Source organism: Ahaetulla prasina, chromosome 2 (assembly GCF_028640845.1).
Source record: "Ahaetulla prasina isolate Xishuangbanna chromosome 2, ASM2864084v1, whole genome shotgun sequence".
Lineage (NCBI taxonomy): Eukaryota > Metazoa > Chordata > Lepidosauria > Squamata > Colubridae > Ahaetulla > Ahaetulla prasina.
In genome coordinates, this window is record NC_080540.1 from 4011613 (window position 1) to 4036928 (window position 25316).

The 25316-nt window shown below is 42.6% G+C and overlaps 5 protein-coding genes across 5 annotated transcripts; all 5 read right to left on the reverse strand.

The window, feature by feature from the left end:
* Positions 1-72: 72 nt before the first annotated feature.
* Positions 73-1339, reverse strand: LOC131193716 (zinc finger protein 678-like; the record flags this gene model as incomplete). Its single annotated transcript, XM_058174208.1, has 2 exons — positions 854-1339; positions 73-498 (listed from the first exon to the last, which is right to left on the reverse strand). Coding segments are annotated over exons 1-2 (912 nt in total), but the record flags the coding sequence as incomplete, so codon positions are not given.
* A 1124-nt stretch (positions 1340-2463) lies between these two features.
* On the reverse strand, positions 2464-6062 carry LOC131193717 (zinc finger protein 202-like). The gene is made up of 4 exons (XM_058174209.1): positions 5522-6062; positions 5146-5260; positions 4959-5026; positions 2464-2559 (listed from the first exon to the last, which is right to left on the reverse strand). The coding sequence occupies exons 1-4, from the start codon at positions 5933-5935 to the stop codon at positions 2464-2466; spliced, it is 693 nt and encodes a 230-aa protein (XP_058030192.1). The 5' UTR covers positions 5936-6062.
* A 34-nt stretch (positions 6063-6096) lies between these two features.
* On the reverse strand, positions 6097-13957 carry LOC131193718 (gastrula zinc finger protein XlCGF57.1-like). The gene is made up of 4 exons (XM_058174210.1): positions 13427-13957; positions 13048-13314; positions 6461-6504; positions 6097-6119 (listed from the first exon to the last, which is right to left on the reverse strand). Exons 1-4 carry the CDS (start codon positions 13855-13857, stop codon positions 6097-6099), a joined length of 765 nt encoding a protein of 254 aa, XP_058030193.1. The 5' UTR covers positions 13858-13957.
* Position 13958: 1 nt separating this feature from the next.
* Positions 13959-14231, reverse strand: LOC131192832 (zinc finger protein 664-like; the record flags this gene model as incomplete). The annotated part of the gene is made up of 1 exon (XM_058172386.1): positions 13959-14231. A coding segment is annotated over exon 1 (261 nt), but the record flags the coding sequence as incomplete, so codon positions are not given.
* A 528-nt stretch (positions 14232-14759) lies between these two features.
* Positions 14760-20517, reverse strand: LOC131193735 (zinc finger protein 708-like). Its single transcript, XM_058174250.1, has 6 exons — positions 20427-20517; positions 19456-20050; positions 19080-19194; positions 18893-18960; positions 16879-17008; positions 14760-16231 (listed from the first exon to the last, which is right to left on the reverse strand). The coding sequence occupies exons 2-6, from the start codon at positions 19858-19860 to the stop codon at positions 14760-14762; spliced, it is 2190 nt and encodes a 729-aa protein (XP_058030233.1). The 5' UTR covers positions 19861-20050; positions 20427-20517.
* Positions 20518-25316: the final 4799 nt, after the last annotated feature.

The following is a 25316-nucleotide window of genomic DNA, read 5'->3' on the forward strand; positions in this document are numbered from 1 at the left end:
TCAGACAGTGCTGTAAAGCATTGTGAAGTGGTATATAAGTGGAATTGCTATTGCTATATACTTTCTCCCTGTGTGGATCCTTTTATGAGAAGTAACACTACTATTCTGAGCAAAGGTCTTTCCACTCTCCATGCATTTATATGGTTTCTCTCCTGTGTGGGTTTTGTTATGGTAAGTAAGTCCACTGTTCTGAGCAAAGGTCTTTCCACACTCCATGCATTTAAATGGCTTTTCCCCTGTATGGATCCTCTTATGGGAAATAAGATTACCTCGTTGAGCAAAGGTCTTTCCACATTCCATGCATTTATACGGCTTCTCCCCTGTGTGGATCCTCTTATGGGAAATAAGATTACTTCTTTGAGCAAAGGTTTTTCCACATTCCATGCATTTATATGGCTTCTCCCCTGTGTGGATCCTCTTATGGGAAATAAGATTACCTCTTTGAGCAAAGGTCTTTCCACACTCCATGCATTTATAGGAATTTTCTCTTGTGTGGAGCTTTTATGGAAATAAGATGACCTCTTGAGCAAAGGTCTTTCCACACCATGCATTTAAATGGCTTCTCCTGTGTGGATCTTATGGAAATAAGACTACTTTTCTGAGTAAAGGTTTTCCACACTCCATGCATTTATATGGCTTCTCCCTGTGTGGATCCTTTTATGAGAAGTAAGATTACTATTCGAGCAAAGGTCTTTCCACACTCCATGCATTTATACGGCTTCTCCCCTGTGTGGATCATCTTATGGGAAATAAGATTATCTTTTCGAGCAAAGGTCTTTCCACACTCCATGCATTTATACGGCTTCTCCCCTGTGTGGATCATCTTATGGGAAATAAGATGAGCTCGTCGAGCAAAGGTCTTTCCACACACCATGCATCTGTATGGCTTCTCCCCTGCGTGGATCCTCTTATGGGAAATAAGATTACCTCTTTGAGCAAAGATCTTTCCACACTCCATGCATTTATACGGCTTCTCCCCTGTGTGGACACTCTTATGGGAAATAAGACTACTTTTCTGAGTAAAGGTCTTTCCACACTCTGTGCATTTATACGGCTTCTCCCCTGTGTGGACACTCTTATGGGAAATAAGATGACCTTTTTCAGCAAAGGTCTTTCCACACTCCATGCATTTAAATGGCTTTTCCCCTGTGTGGATCTTATTGTGGGAACTAAGTCCACCGCTCCGAGCAAAGGTCTTTCCACACTCCATGCATTTATACGGCTTCTCCCCTGTGTGGATCTTTTGTGGAATAAGTCCATTGCTCTGAGCAAAGGTCTTTCCCACACTCCATGCATTTATAGGTTTTTTCTCCTGCTGCTTGGAGGGACTGGGCTCCATGGGGTACAGGTGATTCTGAACACTGTTTCTTTGCAGTATGAATCCTTTCATGGGAAGTAAATTGCCCGTTTGATCTAAAATGTTTTCCAGATTCCAAACATTTATAAGGCTCCTTTTTTGTGTGAATCATTTTCTGAGATTCAAGGAAGATATTTTGAAGAGAAAGAATCAATGTCCCATTGTAATTCTTTCCGTTCTGGCTTACAGCATCTTCCCTTTTGTTTTGGGTTAATACTTTTTCTTTCATACTTTTCCTAATATATTCTTTCCTAATTTTTTCTTGTTGTGCATAAAAATCTTGCATCGGAGCATCAGTGGAAGATGAGCTATCCTGATTCCAATTATTTGACTGGTTTCTCTCATGGCTTTCTAATTCCATTTGAATTCCAAAGTTCTCCATTTCATCTTTATCATTGATCTCTTGGAACAGTTCATAGGAGTCTTGATTCTCCTGCCCATTATTACCTTCAAAGGAAAAGAGAAATGAAACGATAACAAGGTTAGAGAAAAAGATCAAACTGCAAATCTCACTCAAAGTCAGTTTTGAGTTAAGAAATACCGTAATCAGAAACATCCAAGAAGGAATTAGTGCGATTTCGCTCACTACCTGAGATATTGCACTACTGATCTGGAGTGTAGTTTAGGCCTCTGTTCTGCGAAATGAGGCATAAACTATTTTTAGTGTGAGATCACGTGAGATCAGTAGTGCAAGATCTCAGACTACTGATCTCGCGTGATCTGGCATTACAACTCTTCCATGGCCTGACCGTGAAAGTTCTGTTCTCACGTAATTTTTGGAGGTTCCAGAGGACACATCACAATACATTCCTAACATAACCTCCAGACGACACATAAAAGAACACCTCATTCTTCTCAGCCTCACAGATAAGTTCAATAGAAATGGAAAATACAGATAAGAAATGGCACAGAAAGCATATAAACAAAGAGACATTGACTTTTCCTTCCTTGGAGAATGAGAAGGCAGACCCTTTCCTCTCCTTCCAGGAGATGATATCTGATGAATGATTTTTAATTTAAAGAAAAGTAACTATAATCTGTCTTCTTGAACTCTCTGATTGGGGACTAGAAAACTCTTACCCAGAGAGACCACGTTCCTATGGTTTTCAGCATGACTGAAGCGCTTTTTGGTCAGGATCCAGCTGAGACCATTCCTCCTCAGAGAAATACACAGCCACCTCCTCGAAGGACACAAGACTCTCCTGAACATGGAAAAAGAACAGAACAGGATTTGAAAAGCAGTTCATCTTCATCAATGATTTAAACAAGAGGATATAAGGGGAACTCATAAAATTTGCAGACAAGACCAAAGTAACAAGAATACCAACATTCCAGAAGATAAGCTAAAGAGATAGAAGGATAGACAGATTGGGCCCCATCTAACAAAATGAAATTCAATAGTGAGAAATGTAAGGTGCTACATTTAGGAAAGAAAAACCAAATGCACGGGCATAGAATAGGTGATACCTGGCTCAACACTAGAAAATGTAACTGGGATCTTGGAGTCCTAGTGGACAATCACTTAAATATTAGCCAGCAGTATGCTACAGTTGCCAAAAAAAACAAAACCCAACGCCATCATAGGCTGTATTGAGGGGGATAGAATCAAGATCACATGAAGTGTTAGTACCAGTTTATAATGCCTTGGTAAAACCACACTTGGAATATTGCATCCAGTTTTGGTTCAGATGAAAAAGATCTTGAGACTCTAGAAAAGCAACCAAAATGATTAGGGTCCTGAGGCAAAACATATAAAGAACAATTGCTGGAATATGTCTAGTTTAATGAAAAGAAGACCTAGGGGGTGACATGATAGAAGTGTGGTAATATCTCAGGGGCTGCAACAAAGAGGAGGCCAAGCTATTCTCCAAAGCACCTGAAGGCAGGACAAGAAGCAATGGATGGAAACTAATCAAGGACAGAACTAACCTACAACTAAAGAGAAATTTCCTGACAGTGAGAACAATTAATCAGTGGAATGACTCGTCTCCAGAAGTTGTGGATGCTCCAACACTGGAACTGTTTAAGAAGAAATTGGACAGCCATTTATCTGAGGGCTTCCTGCCTGAGCAGGGGTTGGACAAGAAGACCTCCAAGATCCCTATCAACTCCGTTATTCTACTCCTTTGTTGCCAAATTCCCAAAGCAAAGATATGCATTTGGTTCAAAGGCTGTGCTTCACACATTGATCAGACACAATGCAGTGTTACCACTGCCTGCAATTACTGCATTCTAGTCCCACCAGGAAGGTTGACAGTTCCATCCTTTATAAGGTAGGTAAAATGAATATTGTTAGTTGACTTTGTATAAATATACAAATAGAATGAAGACTCAAATAGAGTGAGTCTGGAGAAACATATAAAGAACAATTGCTGGAATTGGGTATGTCTAGTTTAATGAAAAGAAGAACTAGGGGTGACATGATAGCAGTGTGGCAAGATCTCAGGGCTGCAACAAAGAGGAGGCCAACCTATTCTCCAGCACCTGAGGCAACAAGAAAATAATCTCACTAATCAAACAGAACTGTTAAACAATAAATTGTCATGACAATCTGCAGAACTAAAATAGAAGACTTCCTGGTTTTTGTCTTGGACAAAAGAATGAATTGGAGAAACTGTCCAATGAAAGAATATAGAAATTCTGTTATCTATATCTATTATCTCCAGAATTGGCAAGACTCCAACAATCTATGTAAATAAAAGGAGAAAAGAATATACTTTTGCTAATTCCTAAGTTTAGATGAGAAGATGGACAATTCTCAAAATTTCTTTGACTGAAGAAATATTTGGGGCAAGTTTTATCAAGTTGATTGATTCTGCAGAACTTTCAGCGCCTTTCAGTAAAGTAATCCCACTTCTGGATCAATTGATTTACCGCTCTATCATTCATTGATCTAGTAGTCTGAGTCATTGGCTGAATGGGAGAAAACAAAAGAAAAGAAAATTTCCTGCAAAGCCGCATCTCAGCCTTTGCAAAGCGGGAATGTTTGATCTAATCTGGGCACAAATCAGAGGATTGGAAATTATTTTATAGCCCGATGTACTGCAATTAATGCTCTATATGGCCATTCTCTTTGGATTTTAAAACTCTGCTTTATTTTTTAATGTGATTTGCTTATTTTTTTAAACTACTTGTTATGAACAAGGCTTTTTAAAAATAGTAACGTGGCAATGAGAGTATTTAGTTATTTTTCATTAGCCTTGCACAACGCCAAGTCAAATAATGACAAAAAGAATGTCTAGCAGTTACTACCAATGTGATCCGTTTATTCCTATCTTTTGAAACAGTTTTTTAAAATTACTTCTTGTAAACTCATATGTGGAGGAGTTCTAACAGAAGCAGTGGTCTTTAAAAAAAATTTCCTAAACAGAATCTGAGGGTAGAAATGACAAACCATTCTGTCCCCATAATAGTCTACAGAGGAAGCTATGCTGGGTGAGAGCAACCTGAATCTGCTATTATGCTGTCCATGTCGCAAAGGAACACAAAAATAATCCAGTCCAAACAAGGGAGGGAAATTGAAGGAGAGAGAACTCTACACACCCACTTCACTTCTTGAAGGAAAGGAGAATACAAATCTCATAATGTTTCCCTTTCTTACTTGATTTGGAAGTTCAACTACTGTTTGAGCTCCATCGTAAAAACCAGAAAACTTCATGCTTTGTGTCTCTGTAAGGAGAAAATAATTTCAAAATGCATAATTAACAAAATAAGAGGAGGTATACTACAAAAGAGAGGAAGGTAAGGCAGATGGGATCTCCCTGGGTAATCAGAGGATCTTCGATTACCTCCTGAAGTGTCCTGGCTTTGATCTTCACAAGGAATCCTCCTGAAAAACAGCTCCTGAGGGGCCTTTGATGGATTCTTCTTTCCCTCAGGATCCTTTATTTCCACAGTGCAGCCCTTTAAAAAGGAGGAAGAAAAAAGAAGCAGAATTAATGTAAATCACACAATATAAAGTGGATTCTTATATTAGGAACACAATCTCAAAGTCCCAAATATCCATCAGTGAGGTTGAGTGAGAAAACAATGGAACAATTCCCTCCAAGAATTGGTGGGACATCGCCACCTATTATGAATGTCAAAGAACTATAGGAAGGAGGGATGAAGTGTTCAAACACATTCTCTGTTCCCTTTTGAGCTCCCTAGATTAAAGTATCTCACCTGCAAGTCGACCTGCTCCTTCTGCTCCTCCACCTGGCTCAGGAGGAAGCCTTCAGCCAGGGCCACGGCCTGGGAGCTGGTCTCTGCTCCACATTCCCGCACCCAGCCCTCCATCTCTGGGGGCAGAAGGAACAGGAGGTGCTCCAGAACCACCAGGTCCAGCATCTGGGCTTTGGTGTGCTTTTCTGGTCTCAGCCATCGCCTGCAAAAGTCATGGAGTCGGCTGCAAAGTCCTCGGGGACCCTCAGCCTCCTGGTATTGGATGAAATTCCAGGGTTGAACTTCTGAAGGGAGGATGGTTTCTTCTTCCAGGATCTTCTGCCCAGTCCTTGTCCAGAGCTTCCCCCCATTCCCAGGCTGAGCAGTTGAACGGCCTTTTCCGGCTCCCTCCTTTCCCAAAGGTTGTGTCTCCATCCTTTCTCTCTCCTGCAGAGCAACTCCAAATGGCTCCAAGGACTCTTCTGGGTCTCCAGATGCCTTTTCCTTCACAGGACCATTTCTGGTGCCTCAGGACTCTGATCCCTCCAAGTGATTCTGCTCTTTTTTTCCAAGAGAAATTTTGCCTTCCAAAGATTTCAAATGGCTTCAGTTTCTGTATCTGAGATGGAAAGAAAATAAACGCCAAGAATTAGAAAGTGGAATTTAGCAATTAAACAACCTTCACCCAACCTGGAGCCCCAGAGCTCATCCCAGCGCAGGCCGGAAGGAGGCAGCTGGAGAGGCCGCCCGCTTCTCTCCCTCCGGAGACAGGGAGCCTGGTGCGAATCCTGCCTCCTCGCCCGGCTTCTCTCCTCCGGAGACAGGGAGCCTGGTGCGAATCCTGCCTCCTCGCCCGGCTTCTCTCCTCCGGAGACAGGGAGCCTGGTGCGAATCCTGCCTCCTCCTCGCCCGGCTTCTCTCCTCCTCCGCCTCCCTTTGCCCGGAAGAGCCCCAACTCACCTGGGACACATCTGATCTCCAGCCAGACTCTCCTGCAGCCTCTCCTGCGGAGCCCCAGGGGTTAAGGAGAGCGAGTGCAAGGTCCTAGAGGGCAAGGCTCTATGATGTCATTTCCTTCCCAGCCTCCTCTCAAAGGTAGGCGTGTCTTTCGTCCTCCGGTGGGCCAATGGGAAGTCCCTGATTTTCCTTCTCTTGGCAGAAGGCGCCCCTAGTGGATTCTGCACAGGATTCCTGCAAAGCGCGGGAAAGAGGAGCGTCTCTGAGGGAAGGGCAGGGATGATGGTCATGGAGTAGGAGGAAAGTCCCTCGCCTCTCCTTCCTGCCCAGGAACTGTTTGTGGTGATGGAGAAAATCTCCTGGAGGATTTGAACTCAACTCTCAAGATCAGCTGTCCTGAAGGCTGAGCAGAGATTGGAGGACCTATGTCCAAATCATGGGTGGGTTTCAAAACCCGCCAAGTTTTCGTGGGCATGTGTGCGCATGTGCAGAAGCGCCAGGAAGATGGGTGGAGCCTCTGGGGCAAACTGGTAGCAACCCACCACTGGTCCAAATCCTGGGTTTCAAAACCCGCTACAGTTTCCTCATGTGCGCGCATGTGCAGAAGCGCCAGGGAAGATGGGTGGAGCCTCTGGGGCAAACTGATAGCAGCCAACCACTGGTCCAAATCCTGTCAGAAACAGCCGGGTGGTCAGAATAGGAGGACCAGGGGGTTCTCTGGGAAGCACAACTTGTGTCTTGCGGTTGTTGTGAAGTCTCGTCTTAAGTGGAGAAAGGTGGGACGCAGGCAGGGAAGCCACAATCAGGAAAATGATTTTCATACTTTTTTTTTATTTCTTGAATTGAATACATACAGGTGACCTTCCCAAATTATTCCCTCAGCCTCACATTGAAGGAGGGAAGCAGAAAGGGCAGAGACCCCTCCAGCCAATTCTGATGAACACCCCGGGCGACCCATCAGATAAGATAGGAGAATATGGAAAAGTTGCAGGACTGAAAATAAATAAAGACAAAACCAATATCTTGACAAAAAACATGCTAACAAAACAAAAAGAAGAATTAATGGAAAAATCGGAGATGCAGGTCAACAAATAAGATTAAATATATGGGAATATATTTGACAGCAAGATGTAGTACATTTAAAGAGAATAATTATAGTAAACTCAAACAACAGATAGCGACAGATTTGGCAAAAGAGTAGAATTTACAACTATCACTGATAGGGAGAATATCAATGATTAAGATGAATATATTGCCTAGAATTTTATATTTGTCCAGACATTTCCAATTAGGCTGGGGAAAGGATATTTTGAAGAATTGAATAAAATAGTGTTGAAGTATATTTGGCAGGGTAAAAAGGCGAGGATAAAATTAAAATTGTTGCAAGAGCCAGAATACAGGATTTGATTGCATTGTTATATTATCACAACAATTTTGATGTGGATCAAGGAATGGATAACATTAAGAAATACTAGAATATTGACTTTAGAAGGACATGATTTATTATTGGATGACCCTTTATGGTTATAAGGGAGCAAAAGCAAGAGTATTTCAGAAGACCTTTTATAAGAGAGGCCTTGTTATTAAATTGGGAGAACAATCCAATTAGTGAGACAACACTATTTAAAAATTCCAGTCTGGTTATCAAGTATTGAAGTATTCTCATATTCAATAACATTCAGAAAGGAACAAATAGTTAGATATAGTGAATTGCTGAATGAACAGGGTGACCTTAAATCTATGCAAGAATTAGAAGTACAAGGTATAAAATGAATTGGTTTTCTTACTTGGAAATACATTCTAGATACGATAAAGATTTTAAGATAGAAGATTTTTATAATAATTTGACTAACTTAGATATAGTTTTAACAGGTACTGATGAAAATGTAATTAAAAAATTATACAGATATTTATTAGAGGTTAAATTGGAAGAAGAACAAGTTATTCAAGATGTCGCCAACGAAGGCTGCTTCGGTGAAATGCTCTCTAATGGTTTCTTTATTTCTAATTGTTCTCTGTGACTCACTACGGATTTCCTACTTGTGAGACCATCTGCTAAAAATTAAGCAACATTTCTTTAAGGAGCAGCTTTTTTTGATCTCACCCCCGCCTGTCTTTACAAACACGGAGGAGATTCTAATACAGGAGGAGGCAATTCCCACGGAGCCATGGATTACTAAAAAAACTAAATGGGTGGAAGCGAAGGAAGAGAGATAAACGAGCAGGGATCTTAAACAGATTATGAAATCGCATTAAAACTCCTCTGCCTTCAATTTTCCTAACAAATATACATTCACTTGCAAATAAGATGGATGAAATACTCCTCTTAAACAAATACTATTCTGATTTTCGCAATTCAGCAGTCCTATGCTTCTCTGAAACCTGGTTAAATCAATCAATTGAAGATAGCAGTCTGAACATTCCAGGGTTTCAGATTGAACGATCAGAAGGATTACAGAAACATCTGGTAAAAAGAAAGGAGGAGGCTTATGCCTATATATTAACAACAACTGGTGTCAAAATTTAAAAGTAATTTACAAATTCTGCGACAACAATTTAGAGACTTTAATTATCAACTGCAAACCATACTATTTGCCTCGTTAATTTTCCTCATTTCTTCTAATTGCTGTTTATGTCCCACCACAAGCCTGTGTAAACAAGGCATTACAAACTCTAGCTGACCAAATCATGGAGGCTGAAGCCAAACACCCTGATTCATTGGCCATTGTTCTGGGAGATCTAAACAAGGCAAACTTAAGGAAAGAGCTACCAAAATACTTTCAGCATGTCAATTGTCCCACCAGAGGCAAGAATACTTTAGACCATTGCTACACAACACTAAAAGATGCTTATCGGTCTTTACCACGTGCAGCTGTAGGACATTCTGATTATTGCATGATTCACCTTGTACCTACTTACAGGCAAAGACTTAAAACCACAAAACCAACAATTAAATCAGTGAAGACCTGGACGGAGGAGTCAAAATTAAAGCTACAGGCATGCTTTGACTGCACTGATTGGAATATTTTTGTAGATACCTCTGCAGACCTGGATGAACTCACAGATACTGTAACATCATATGTCAGCTTCTGTGAAGACCTATGTGAACCTACAAGGAACTTTCGAATATACAGTAACAACAAGCCTTGGTTCACACCTAAACTTAAGCAGCTACGACATTCCAAAGAGGAAGCCTACAGAAAAGGTGATAAAATGCTGTATAATCAGGCCAGAAATGCACTAACAAGGGAGATCAGAGCAGCAAAAAGAAGCTATTCTGAAAAGCTAAAGAATCAGTTTTCAGCAAATGAACCAGCAAACATGTGGAAAACTCTTAAAAATATCACCGGCTATGGCAAACCTCCTTCCCAGGCTGAAGGTAATCAACAACTGGCAGATGACCTGGATGAGTTTTACTGCAGGTTTGAAAGAAAACTACAGCCACCTATCTCCACAACCCCCATCTCAGACACACCAACAACAGCCAAGCCTCCTACAACTGACCCTATTCCATTGGGTTCACAACCCCTAGTGATCACAGAAAAGGAAGTGCAGGACCTATTTCACAGACAAAAGCCAGGAAAAGCTCCAGGCCCAGACAAGATAACTCCTTCTTGCTTAAAAGTCTGTGCTGACCAATTGGCCCCCATCTTCACCCATATTTTCAATAAATCACTAGAGATGTGCTATGTTCCTTATCATCCTAGTGCCGAAGAAGCCCACCATCAAGGAACTGAATGACTACAGACCAGTTGCTTTAACATCTGTAGTCATGAAAACCTTTGAAAGGCTAGGGCTTTCCTACTTGAAAACCATCACAGATGCGCTGTTAGACCCCTTGCAATTTGCATACTGAGCAAATAGATCAACAGATGATGCTGTTAATACGGGTCTGCACTACAGCTTACAACATCTTGAGTCTCCAAAGACCTATGCAAGGGTCCTCTTTGTAGACTTTAGTTCAGCATTCAATACCATCATTCCAGACACTCTTCTAACTAAGCTAAACCAGCTACAGGTACCGGAACAGACTTGTAAGTGGATCACAAGCTTCCTAACAAACAGGAAGCAGCAGGTGAAGCTAAGCAAGATCACATCAAATACCTGTACAATTAGCACAGGGGCCCCCCAAGGCTGTGTGCTCTCCCCACTTCTCTTCTCTCTGTATACCAATGACTGCATCTCCAACGATCCATCTGTTAAGCTACTGAAGTTCACAGATGACACAGTGATTGGTCTCATTCGAGACAATGACGAATCTGCATATGGCAGAGGTCAAATGACTAGCTTTGTGGTGCAACCAAAACAATCTGGAACTGAACACACTCAAAACCGTAGAAATGGTGGTAGACTTTATGAGAAACCCTTCCATACTTCTACCTCTCACAATACTAGACAACACAGTGCAACACAGTATCAACAGTAGAAACCTTTAAATTTCTAGGTTCTAGCATATCGCAAGATCTAAAATGGACAGCTAACATCAAAAACATCATCAAGAAAGAACAACAATGAATGTTCTTTCTGCGCCAACTCAGTAAGCTCAAACCGCCCAAGGAGCTGCTGATTCAGTTCTACAGAGGAATTATTGAGTCTGTCATTTGCACCTCTATAACTGTCTGGTTTGGTTCTGCAACCCAACAAGAAAGACACAGACTTCAGAGGATCATTAGAACTGCAGAAAAAATAATTGCTACCAACCTGCCTTCCATTGAGGACCTGTATACTGCACGAATCAAGAAGAGGGCCGTGAAAATATTTACAGACCCCTCACATCCAGGACATAAACTGTTTCAACTCCTACCCTCAAAACGATGCTATAGAGCACTGCACACCAGAACAACTAGACACAAGAAGAGTTTTTTCCCGAAGGCCATCACTCTGCTAAACAAATAATTCCCTCAACTGTCAAACTATTTACTAAATCTGCACTACTATTAATCTTCTCATAGTTCCCATCACCAATCTCTTTCCACTTATGACTGTAACTTTGTTGCTGGCAATCCTTATGATTTATATTGATATATTGACCATCATTTGTGTTGTAAATGTTGTACCTTGATGAACGTATCTTTTCTTTTATGTACACTGAGAGCATATGCACCAAGACAAATTCCTTGTGTATCCAATCACACTTGGCCAATAAAAAATTCTATTCTATTCTAAAGGAACAATGATTGCTTGGGGGAAAAACTTTGGACATGGGACCAATTTAGAGATATGACAAAAATTGTGTCAAAATTATAAAATGACAATGTCAGCTCATAAAGAGAATTTGTATAAGATGTTTTACAGTTGGCATCTACCCCATGAGAATAACCAGAATGTTCAAGAATAAATCTGAAAAATGTTGGAAATGTCATCAGATACTCATATTACCATGTGGTGGATGTTGTGCTAACGATACTGGACTATCACACATGGTTGGAAAATGGTTGGATAAAGAAACACATAGATTTTTAACCAGAGGTTTTTTTATTGGGGATCATACCTGACATTTATAATATAGAATTGAGATATTTGATTGTGAATGGCTAGGATTGTGTTTGCTAAAAACTGGAAAAATGAAAAAATACCAACGCAAGAAAATAATGGAATGTGCTGAAATGAGTAAATTGACATCTGAAATTAGAGAGCAGGAAGTTAAAACAATAGTGTAAGATATGGGATTTATTTTATCAATGGTTAGATTAAAAAATGCAATACAATTAACATAAAATTTAGGACATTTTATACAAAATGAGGGAAGAAATACTTATGGTTAATTGACCAAAATATTTGGCTATATATTAGATTGCTAAATGTAAAATTAGATAAATCGTATGGTATGAATATGGTGAAATTGCGCAAGATTTGTAACCAACCAACCGAGTCACTGTTTATTTGCACTGAAGATGTTTTTATGTATGTTTGTCTAAAAAATAAAAAACATTCAAAAAAATCTATACACATCGTGGGTCAGAGGTTACAATGCAGTACTAGAAGCTAATTGCGCACAGCCAGCAGTTCGATCCTGATGAGCTCATTGTTGACTCAGCGTTTCAATCTTTTGAGGTCAGTAAAATGAGGACTCAGATTCCTGGGGACAATATGCTGACTTTGTGAACTGCTCAGACAGGGCTGTAAATCATTGTGGAGCGGTATATAAGTCTAAAGTGGTATTGCTATTGCTATATACTTTCTCCCGAGTGTGGATCTTTTTATGAGAAGTAAGATTACTATTCTGAGCAAAGGTCTTTCCACACTCCATGCATTTAAATGGCTTTTCCCCTGTATGGATCTTTTTGTGGCAACTAAGTCCACTGCTCTGAGCAAAGGTCTTTCCACACACCATGCATCTGTATGGCTTCTCCCTGTGTGGATCTTTTGTGGAACTAAGTCCATTGCTCTGAGCAAAGGTCTTTCCACACTCCATGCATTTAAATGGCTTCTCCTGTGTGGATCTTTTATGAGAAGTAAGATTACTATTCTGAGCAAAGGTCTTTCCACACTCCATGCATTTATGGCTTCTCCTGTGGATCTTTTATGGAAATAAGATTACCTCTTTGAGCAAAGGTCTTTCCACACTCCATGCATTTATGGCTTCTCCTGTGTGGATCATCTTATGGGAAATAAGATGACCTCTTTGAGCAAAGGTCTTTCCACACTCCGTGCATTTATACGGTTTCTCCCCTGTGTGGACACTCTTATGGGAAATAAGATTACCTCTTTGAGCAAAGGTCTTTCCACATTCCGTGCATTTAAATGGCTTCTCCCCTGTGTGGATCATCTTATGGGAAATAAGATTACCTCTTTGAGCAAAGGTCTTTCCACACTCCATGCATTTAAATGGCTTTTCCCCTGTGTGGATCTTTTTGTGGAAATAAGATTACCTCTTTGAGCAAAGGTCTTTCCACACTCCATGCATTTAAATAGTTTCTCTGTGTGGATCTTTTATGGGAAATAAGATTGCTCTGAGCAAAGGTCTTTCCACATTCCATGCATTTAAATGGCTTCTCCCCTGTGTGGATCATCTTATGGGAAATAAGATTACCTCTTTGAGCAAAGGTCTTTCCACACTCCATGCATTTAAATGGCTTTTCCCCTGTGTGGATCTTTTTGTGGCAACTAAGTCCACTGCTCTGAGCAAAGGTCTTTCCACACTCCATGCATTTAAATAGTTTCTCTTCTGAGTGGATCTTTTTATGGGAAATAAGATTACCTTTTAGAGCAAAGGTCTTTCCACACTCCATGCATTTATACGGTTTCTCCCCTGTGTGGACACTCTTATGGGAAATAAGATTACTTTTTTGAGTAAAGGTTTTTCCACACTGCGTGCATTTATACGGCTTCTCCCCTGTGTGGACACTCTTATGGGAAATAAGAGTACTTCTTTGAGCAAAGGTCTTTCCACACTCCATGCATTTAAATGGCTTTTCCCCAGTGTGGATCTTTTTGTGGTAACTAAGTCCACTGCTCTGAGCAAAGGTCTTTCCACACTCCACGCATTTATGGCTTCTCCTGTGTGGATCTTTTTATGGGAAATAAGAGTACTTCTTTGAGCAAAGGTCTTTCCACACTCCATGCATTTAAATGGCTTTTCCCCAGTGTGGATCTTTTTGTGGTAACTAAGTCCACTGCTCTGAGCAAAGGTCTTTCCACACTGCACGCATTTATACGGCTTCTCCCCTGTGTGGATCATCTTATGGCAAATAAGAGTACTTCTTTGAGCAAAGGTCTTTCCACACTCCATCCATTTAAATGGCTTTTCCCCTGTGTGCATCTTCTTGTGGCAAATAAGATTACTTCTTTGAGCAAGGTCTTTCCACACTCCATGCATTTAAATGGCTTTTCCTGTGGATCTTTTGTGGAATAAGTCCACTGCTCTGAGCAAAGGTCTTTCCATCCATGCATTTAAATAGTTTCTCCTGTGGATCTTTTTATGGGAAATAAGATACCTTTTGAGAAAAGGTCTTTCCACACTCCATGCATTTAAATGGCTTTTCCCCTGTGTGGATCTTTTTGTGGTATAAGTCCATTGCTCTGAGCAAAGGTCTTTCCACACTCATGCATTTAAATGGTTTCTCCTGTGGATCTTTTATGGAAATAAGATTACCTCTTTGAGCAAAGGTCTTTCCACACTCCATGCATTTATGGCTTCTCCCTGTGTGGATCTTATGGAAATAAGATACCTCTGAGCAAAGGTCTTTCCACACTCCATGCATTTATGGCTTCTCCCTGTGGATCTTTTGTGGAAATAAGATTACTGAGCAAAGGTCTTTCCACACTCATGCATTTATATGGCTTCTCCCTGTGGATCATCTTATGGAAATAAGATTACTATTCTGAGCAAAGGTCTTTCCACACTCCATGCATTTAATGGCTTCTCCCTGTGGATCTTTTGTGGAATAAGATTGCTCCGAGCAAAGGTCTTTCCACACTCCATGCATTTATACGGCTTCTCCCCTGTGTGGATCTTTTTATGGGAAATAAGATGACCTTTTTGAGCAAAGGTCTTTCCACACTCCATGCATTTAAATGGCTTTTCCCCTGTGTGGATCTTTTTGTGGTAACTAAGTCCATTGCTCTGAGCAAAGGTCTTTCCACACTCCATGCATTTATACGGCTTCTCCCCTGTGTGGATCTTTTTGTGGCAACTAAGTCCATTGCTCTGAGCAAAGGTCTTTCCACACTCCATGCATTTAAATAGTTTCTCTTCTGAGTGGATCTTTTTATGGGAAATAAGAGTACCTTTTTGAGCAAAGGTCTTTCCACACTCCATGCATTTATACGGCTTCTCCCCTGTGTGGATCACCTGATGGGAAATAAGATTACTTTTACATGTAAAGGTTTTCCCACACTCCGTGCATTTATACCTCTTCTCCCCTGTGTGGATCATCTTATGGGAAATAAGATTACTTTTTTGAGAAAAGGTTTTCCCACACTCCGTGCATTTATACGGCTTCTCCCCTGTGTGGATCATCTTATGGGAAATAAGATTACCTTTTTGAGAAAAGGTTTTTCCACACTGCGTGCATTTATATGGCTTCTCCCCTCTGTGGATCATCTTATGGGAAATAAGATTACTTCTTTGAGCAAAGGTCTTTCCACACTCCATGCATTTAAATGGCTTTTCCCCTGTGTGGATCTTTTTGTGCATAGTAAGTCCGCTGTTCTGAGCAAAGGTCTTTCTAGATGTCGATTTATATGGTTTCCCTCCTGTGTGGAGATTTTCGTGGATAGTAAGTTCCCTGCTACAAGTAAAGGCTTTCCCACACTCCCTGCATTTATAGGATTTCTCTCCTGGTGCTTGGAGGGACTGGGCTGCATGGGCTACAGGAGATTCTGAACACTGTTTCTTTGCAGTGTGAATCCCTTCATGGAAAGTAAGTTGCCTGCTTGATCTAAAATGTTTTCCAGATTCCAAACATTTATAAGGCTCCTTTTTTGTGTGAATCATTTTTTGAGATGTAAGGAAGTTATTTCGAAGACAAAGAATCAATGTCCCATTGTAATTCTTTCCACTCTGGCTTATAGCATCTTCTTCTTTGTTTTCGGTTAATACTTTTTGTTTTATACTTTTCCCAATATATTCTTTCCTAATTTTCTCTTGTTGGACATGAAAATCTTGCATCGGAGCATCAGTGGAAGATGAGCTATCCTGATTCCAATTATTTGACCGGTTTCTTTCATGGCTTTCTAATTCCATTTGAATTCCAAAATTCTCCATTTCATCTTTAGCATTGATCACTTGGAACAATTCACAGGAATCTTGATTCTTCTGCTCATTAGTACCTTCAAAGGAAAAAAGAAATGAAAATGATAACAAGGTTAGAGAAAAAGATCAAACTGCAAATCTCACTCAAAGTCAGTTTTGAGTTAAGAAATACCGGTAATCAGGGGAAACATCCAAGAAGGAATTAGTGCGAGATGACGCGCGTTCACTACCTTGAGATATTGCACTACTGATCTGGAGTGTAGTTTAGGTCTCTGTTCTCTGCGAAATGACACTACTTTAGTGTGAGATCACGTGAGATCAGTAGTGCAAGATCTCAGACTACTGATCTCGCGTGATCTGGCCTTACACGCTCTTCCATGACCTGACCGTGAACGTTCTGTTCTCACGTAATTTTTGGAAGTTCCAGAGGACACATCACAACACATTCCTCATATAACCTCCAGACGACACATAAAAGCACGCCTCATTCTTCTCAGCCTCCACAGATAAGTTCCAATAGAAATGGAAAAATACAGATAAGAAATGGCACAGAAAGCATATAAACAAAGAGACATTGACCTCTTTCCTTCCTTGGAGAATGAGAAGGCCAGACCCTTTCCCTCTCCCTCCCAGGAGACGATATCTGATGAATGATTTTTTAATTTAAAAAATAACTATAATCTGTCTTCTTGAACTCTCTGATTGGGGACTAGAAAACTCTTACCCAGAGAGACCACGTTCCTATGGTTTTCAAGCATGACTTCCGAATGCAGCACTTTCTGGTCAGGATCCAGTTGAGACCATTCCTCCTCAGAGAAATACACAGCCACCTCCTCGAAGGACACAAGACTCTCCTGAACATGGAAAAAAGAACAGAACAGGAGGATTTGAAAAAGCAGTTCATCTTCATCAATGATTTAAACAAGAGGATATAAGGGGAACTCATCAAATTTGCAGACAAGATCAAAGTAACAGGAATACCAACACTCCAGAAGATAAGCTAAAGAGATAGAAGGATAGACAGATTGGGCCCCATCTAAGAAAATGAAATTCAATAGTGAGAAATGTAAGGTGCTACATTTAGGAAAGAAAAACCAAATGCACGGGCATAGAATAGGTGATACCTGGCTCAACACTAGAAAATGCAACTGGGATCTTGGAGTCCAAGTGGACAATCACTTAAACATGAGCCAGCAGTATACTACAGTTCCCAAAAAAAACAACAACAACAACGCCATCATAGGCTGTATTAAGAGGGGGATAGAATCAAGATCACATGAAGTGTTAGTACCACTTTATAATGCCTTGGTAAGACCACGCTTGGAATATTGTATCCAGTTTTGGTTCCCAGATATAAAAAAGATCTTGAGACTCTAGAAAGAGCACAAAACGATTAGGGTCCTGGAGGCTAAACATATAAAGAACAATTGCTGGAATTGGGTATGTCTAGTTTAATGAAAAGAAGAACTAGGGGGTGACATGATAGCAGTGTGGCAAGATCTCAGGGGCTGCCACAAAGAGGAGGCCAACCTATTCTCCAAAGCACCTGAAGGCAGGACAAGAAGCAATGGATGGAAACTAATCAAGGACAGAACTAACCTACAACTAAAGAGAAATTTCCTGACAGTGAGAACAATTAATCAGTGGAATGACTTGTCTCCAGAAGTTGTGGATGCTCCAACACTGGAGCTGTTTAAGAAGAAATTGGACAGCCATTTATCTGAAATGTTATGGGGCTTCCTGTCTGAGCAGGGGTTGGACTAGAAGACCTCCAAGATCCCTACCAACTCTGTTATTCTGCTCCATTGTTCCCAAATTCCCAAAGCAAAGATATGCACTAGGTTCAATGGCTGTGCTTCACACAAGTCCTAAGTTTAGATGAGAAAATGGACAATTCTCAAAATTTCTTTGACTGAAGAAATATTTGGGGCAAGTTTTATCAAGTTGATTGATTCTGCAGAACTTTCAGCACCTTTCATTAAAGTAATCCCATTTCTGGATCAATTGATTTATCGCTCTATCATTCATTGATCTAGTAGTCTGAGTCATTGGCTGAATGGGAGAAAACAAAGAAAAGAAAATTTTCTGCAAAGCCGCATCTCAGCCTTTGCAAAGCGGGAATGTTTGATCTCCTAATCTGGGCAGAAATCAGAGAATTGGAAATTATTTTATAGCCCGATGTACTGCAATTAAATGCTCTATGTGGTCATTCTTTGGATTTTAAAACTCTGCTTTATTTTTTAATGTGATTTGCTTATTTTTTAAACTATTGGTTATGAACAGGGTTTTTTAAAAATAGTAACGTGGCAATGAGAATATTTAGTTATTTTTCATTAGCCTTGCACAATGACAAAAAGAATGGGTGTCTAGCAGTTACTACCAATGGGATCCGTTTATTCCTATCTCTTGAAACTATTTTTTAAAATTACTTCTTGTAATTCATAGTTGGAAGAGCACCTAGTAGAACTAGTTAACTAGTGGTCTTTAAAAAACATTTCCTAAACAGAATCTGAGGGTAGAAATGACAAACCATTCTGTCCCCGTCGTAATAGTCTAGAGGAAGCTATGCTGGGTGAGAGCAACTTGAATCTGCTATTATGCTGTCCATGTCGCACAGGAACACAAAAATAATGCAGTCCGAACAAGGGAGGGAAATAGAAAGAGAGCGAACTCTGCACACCCGCTTCACTTCCTGAAGGAAAGGAGAATACAAATCTAATAATTTTTCCCTTTCTTACTTGATTTGGAGGTTCAACTACTGTTTGAGCTCCATCGTAAAAACCAGAAAACTTCATGCTTTGTTTCTCTGTAAGGATAAAATAATTTCAAAATGCATAATTAACAAAATAAGAGGAGGTATACTAAGGAAGAGAAGAAGGTAAGGCAGATGGGATCTCGCTGGGTAATCAGAGGATCTTCGATTACCTCCTGAAGTGTCCTGGCTTTGATCTTCACAAGGGATCCTCCTGAAAAAGAGCTCCTGAGGGGTCTTTGATGGATTCTTCTTTCCCTCAGGATCCCTTATTTCCACAGTGCAGCCCTTCAAAAAGGAGGAAGAAAAAAGAAGCAGAATTAATGTAAATCACACGATATAAAGTGGATTCTTATATTAGGAACACAATCTCAAAGTCCCAAATATCCATCAGTGAGGTTGAGTGAGAAAACAATGGAAGAAAGTCTTAAAAGAATTGGTGGGACATCTCCATCTATTATGAATGTCAGAGAACTTTAGGAAGGAGGGGTGAAGTATTCAAACACATTTTCTGTTCCTTTTTGAGCTCCGTAGATTAAAGTATCTCACCTGCAAGTCGACCTGCTCCTTCTGCTCCTCCGCCTGGCTCAGGAGGAGGCCTTCAGCCAGGGCCACCGCCTGGGAGCTGGTCTCTGCTCCACATTCCCGCACCCAGCCCTCCATCTCTGGGGGCAGAAGAGCCAGGAGCTGCTCCAGAACCACCAGGTCCAGCACCTGGGCTTTGGTGTGCTTTTCTGGTCTCAGCCATCGCCTGCAAAAGTCATGGAGTCGGCTGCAAAGTCCTCGGGGACCCTCAGCCTCCCGGTATTGGATGAACTTCCAGGGCAGAACTTCTGAAGGGAGGATGGTTTCCTCTTCCAGGATCTTCTGCCCAGTCCTTGTCCAGAGCTTCCCAGGCTGAGCAGCTGAAGGGCCTTTCCCGGCTTCCTCCTTTCCCAAAGGTTGTGTCTCCATCCTTTCTCTCTCCTGCAGAGCGACTCCAAATGGCTCCAAGGACTCTTCTGGGTCTCCAGATGCCTTTTCCTTCACAGGACCATTTCTGGTGCCTCAGGACTCTGATCCCTCCAAGTGATTCTGCTCTTTTTTTTCCCCCAAGAAAAACTTTTGCCTTCCAAAGATTTCAAATGGCTTCCAGTTTCTGTATCTGAGATTGAAGGAAAAATAAACGCCAAGAATTAGAAAGTGGAATTTAGCAATTAAACAACCTTCGTCCAACCTGCCTGGAGCCCGAAGCGGCTCATCCCAGCGCAGGGCCGGGAAGGAAGCAGCTGGAGAGGCCGCCCCGCTTCTCTCCCCCTTCGGAGACAGGGAGCCTGGTGCGAATCCTGCCTCCTCCTCGCCCGGCTTCTCTCCTCGCCTGCTGGGCCTCCGCAAGGCCGACCCTCCCCTCCCCCCACTCGGGCTCTTCGCATGGAGAGGGCGGCTGGGGAGCATGGGACCCGGGTTGAAGCCGGAGGAGAGCCGGGCGGGGGTCTCTCCCTCCTCCGCCTCCCTTTGCCCGGGAAGAGCCCCCAACTCACCCGGAGAACGTCTGGATCTCCCCCCGCCAGACTCTCCCGTAGCGTCTCCGCCTCCTGCGGAGCCCCAGGGGTTAAGGAGAGCGAGTGCTGGTCCTAGAGGGGCAAGGCTCTATGATGTCATTTCCTTCCCGGCCTCCTCTTACAAAGGTAGGCGTGTCTTTCGTCCTCCGGTGGGCCAATGGGGAAGTCCCTGATTTTCCCTTCTCTTGGCAGAAGGCGCCCCCTAGTGGATTCTGCGTAAATCTACAGGATTCCCTGCAAAGCGCGGGAAAGAGGAGCGTCTCTGAGGGAAGGGCAGGGATGATGGTCATAGGAGTAGGAGGAAAGTCCCCTCGCCGTCTTCCTCCCCTTCCTGCCCAGGAACTGTTTGTGGTGATGGAGAAAAATCTCCCTGGAGGATTTGAACTCAACTCTCTCAAGATCAGCTGTCCTGAAGGCTGAGCAGAGATTGGAGGACGCCTCAAGTGTCCATATCATGGGTGGGTTTCAAAACCCGCTACAAGTTTGCTCGTGGGCATGTGCGCGCATATGCAGAAACGCCTGGGCAGGTGGGCGGAGCCTCCGGGGCAAACTGGTAGCAACCCATCACTGGTCCAAATCCTGTCAGAAACAGCCCAGGATTCAGAAGAGGAGGACCAGGAGGCTTTCTGGGAAGCACAACTTGTGTCGGTTGTTGGGAAGTCCCCTCTTAAGTGGAGAAAGGTGGGACACAGGCAGGGAAGCCACAATCAGGAACATGATTTTCATACATTTGTTTTTTATTTCTTGAATTGAATACATACAGGCGACCTTCCCAAATTCCCTCAGCCTCACATTGAAGGAGGGAAGCAGAAAGGGCAGAGACCCCTCCAGCCAATTCTGATGAACACCCCGGGCGACCCATCAGATAATGATGGCGACCCATCACTTCCGGGTGCGCTTCAAGGTATTGGTTACCACCTTTAAAGCGCTCCATGGCTTAGGACCGGGCTATCTACAGGACCGTCTACTGCCGGCCTCTATCTCCCATCGTCCGGTGCGCTCCCACAGAGAGGGACTCCTCAGGGTGCCGTCAGCTAAACAGTGTCGACTGGCGGCCCCCAGAGGGAGGGCCTTCTCTGTGGGGGCTCCGACCCTGTGGAACGAACTTCCCCTCGGACTTCGACAATTACCTGACCTTAGGATCTTTCGCCGCGAACTTAAAACTTATTTATTTCGTATGGCTGGACTAGCTTGATTTTTACCTTTGAATTTTAATTGAATCTGATGGGTTTTTTAAAGTTTTGTAATTTTATGGGGGAGTGTGTTATTTTAACATTTGGGCAAATTTAAATTAGTTTTTTAAGGGATGTTTTTAACTATTGTGTGTATTTTGTATTTTATCTGCCTGTTCACCGCCCTGAGTCCTTCGGGAGAAGGGCGGTATACAAATTAAAATATTTATTCATTCATTCATAAGAGAATATGGAAAAGTTGCAGGACTGAAAATAAAGACAAAACCAATATCTTGACAAAAAACATGCTAATAAAACAAAAAGAAGAATTAACGTAACAATCAGAGATGCAGGTCACAAATAAGGTTAAATATTTGGGAATATATCTGACAGCAAGATGTAGTACATTTAAAGAGAATAATTATAGTAAACTCAAACAACAGATAGCGACAGATTTGGCAAAAGGGTAGAATTTACAACTATCACTGATAGGGACAATATCAATGATTAAGATGAATATATTGCCTAGAATTTTATACTTGTCCAGACATTCCCAATTAGGCTGGGGAAAGGATATTTTGAAGAATTGAATAAAATAGTGTTGAAGTATATTTGGCAGGGTAAAAAGGCGAGATTAAAATTAAAATTGTTGCAAGACGCCAGAATACGAGGAGGGTTTGGATTGCCCAATTGGGAATTTTATTATCAAGCAACAATTTTGATGTGGATCAAGGAATGGATAACATTAAGAAATACTAGAATATTGACTTTAGAAGGACATGATTTTTTTATTGGGATGACATGCCTCTTTATGGTTATAAGGGAGCAAAAACGCAGGAGTATTTCAGAAGACCTTTTATAAGAGGGGCCTTGTTATTAACTTGGGAGAACAATCCAATTAGTGAGACAACACTATTTAAAAATTCCAGTCTGGTTATCAAGTATTGAAGTATTCTCATATTCAATAACATTCAGAAAGGAACAAATAGTTAGATATAGTGAATTGCTGAATCAAAAGTGTTAAGTTCTGGAAGTAACGAGGCTGGAGACCAGGGTAGTGACAACAGCTCTTTAATATAGGGTGAACCCAGCAGCCGGCTGGGGGGAAAAACCTCTCCTTTTATACAGTTCTACTGGAGGCTTCGTCCAATCAGCAACGTGCTGATTTCCCGCTCAAATATTTAAAGGTACAAACATGAATACATAACACTCCTCCCCTCCCAGAAAACACTTTGCCTCTATTTACATATTTATTTACATGTTATTTTTCGACGTAGTCACGCAAATAACCTGGGCGTCTCCTAGTTCTTTCTGACCTGCGCGGTTCAGTTCTGGGTGGTGTTTTGAGCTGGTCGGAGGGGCTGTTTTCTCCTCCCAGCTCTTTCTCTGAGCCAACGGGCTCCGGATTATTGGCCGACTCTTTTTCTTGGCCATCCGGCCTTGGATTATTTTTGAAACTTTCCCTGCTGCTTCCCTCGGGAACCTGATGGCGTCGCTGGAACTCTGGGACCTCAGCTAAGTCTTGCGCCTCCCCCGGGTCATTGTCAGCTGTGGATTCAAATTGGTATTGGTCATGATCTGTTTCATTTGGCTCGGTTTGGTCAGTTATTCTTTTCCTTAACTGATCTATGTGGCGCCCACACTCGGTTGTCTGGTAGCTCTACCACGTCGATTTTGGGCGGTTATCTTTATTATTTGTCCAGAACCAACTAGGGCCGTCCCCATAGTTTCGGCCCACACCGTCGCCATGCTCATTTCCCTTGTCTTTTCTAGTTCCCCCTTGTAACCCTCGGGTGTGTAATGGGGGTTCAAACGGTCAAGTGGGCACCGGAGTTTCCGTCCCATTAGTAATTCGGCTGGGCTTTTCCCGGTGGCCGTGCTTGGGGTTCTGTGCTGGACGGCTAGGAAAAAGTCTATTTTTGTTTGCCAGTCACCTGGCTTGAGCCTGGACAATGCCTCCTTAGCGCTCCGGACGGAACGCTCTGCAAGGCCATTCGACGCAGGGTGGAAAGGCGCAGAGAGGGCATGTCGGATGCCTTCCTCTGCCAGGTATTCTTCAAACTGGGCTGCCGTGAATTGAGGCCCATTGTCGGACACCAGAGTGTCCGGCAACCCGTGAGTTGCGAATAGGTGGCGCAGAGTTGCGATTACTGCTTCGGCCGTAGTGGATTTCATGAGTATGATCTCCAACCATTTGGAGAATGCATCAACAACCACTAGGAACGTTTGGCCGTGGAAAGGGCCAGCAAAATCAATGTGGATTCTTGACCAGGGCCCTTGGGGCTTTTCCCATTCCCTGACTGGGGCCGTTGGGGGTAGAGGTCTGGACTCTTGGCACGCCTGGCATTTCCCTACCCTCTCAGCAATCTCTGCGTCCATGAGTGGCCACCATACATAGCTTCTAGCTAACCCCTTCATCCTTACGATCCCTGGGTGACCCTCGTGGAGGAGGTCCAATACCTTTCCCCTTAATTTATCAGGAATTATTACACGATCACCCCATAACAGGCACCCCCCTTGAGCCGAGAGCTCATCTCGTTTTTTAACAAATTCTTTGAACCGTCGCGCAGCGGCCACCCTCTCTGTACCCAACCGAGTACAGTCCTTAACACAATGTCCGGTATGATGCCCGAGCCACTTCCTTAGATGTGACTGGGCCAGAGTCCAACGAGTCAATAAGTAGGATGGGCGTCCCGGGTGGGGTCTTGATCGCCCCTGGTAGTGGGCATCGGCTTAACGCGTCTGCATGCCCCACTTCTTTTCCTGGTCGATGCTGCAGCTTGTACGAATAAGCGGCTAAGAATATAGTCCATCGGGTCAAGCGTGGCGAAAGTGCCACAGGCGTTGGGCGGTCGCCAGCCAGTATCCCTAGTAGCGGTCTGTGGTCAGTCACGATTTCAAAATTCCGCCCAAAGACATACTCGTGGAATTTTTTGACCCCTGACACAATGGCTAGTGCCTCTTTGTCTAATTGGCTGTAGTTCCTCTCTGGGGAGGACATCGTTCTAGAGTAAAACGCTATAGGGGCTTCTGTGCCGTTTGGAAGTCTATGGCTGAGCACAGCCCCCACCCCATAAGGGGAGGCATCGCAAACCAACACTAGGGGTAATGAGTTGTGATATTGAATGAGCAGGCTATCGCTTGAGAGCAGGTTCTTTACTGCTTCGAAAGCCCTATTTTCTGTCTTTCCCCAAGACCAAACAGTATTTTTCCCTAAGAGCCTATGCAGCGGTTCCGCAACGGTTGCTTTGTTCTTTAAAAAGACCGCATAGAAGTTCACCAACCCCAGGAATGCCTGCAGCTCTGCTTTATTTTTAGGCGCTGGAGCCTTCCTAATTGCCTTGACCTTGCTCTCAGTAGGGTGAATTCCTTTCTTGTCTATCCGGTAGCCCAAGAAATCGACGGATTCGACCCCTATCTGGCATTTGTTTGCCTTGACTTTTAATCCGGCTGTCCGGAAAATCCCCAAAACCTTTCTTAAACGCTCCCCCAATTCCTCCATGTTTTCCCCTGAAATTAGGACGTCATCAAAGTAGGGGACTACCCCTGGGAGCCCCAGTAGTAGTCGTTCCATTAGGTTTTGGAACAGCCCTGGTGCCACACTGACCCCAAATTGCAATCGGGTGCACTTGAATGCCCCCCTGTGCGTTACAATCGTTTGGGCTTCGGCTGTGCGGGCGTCTACGGGCAGTTGCTG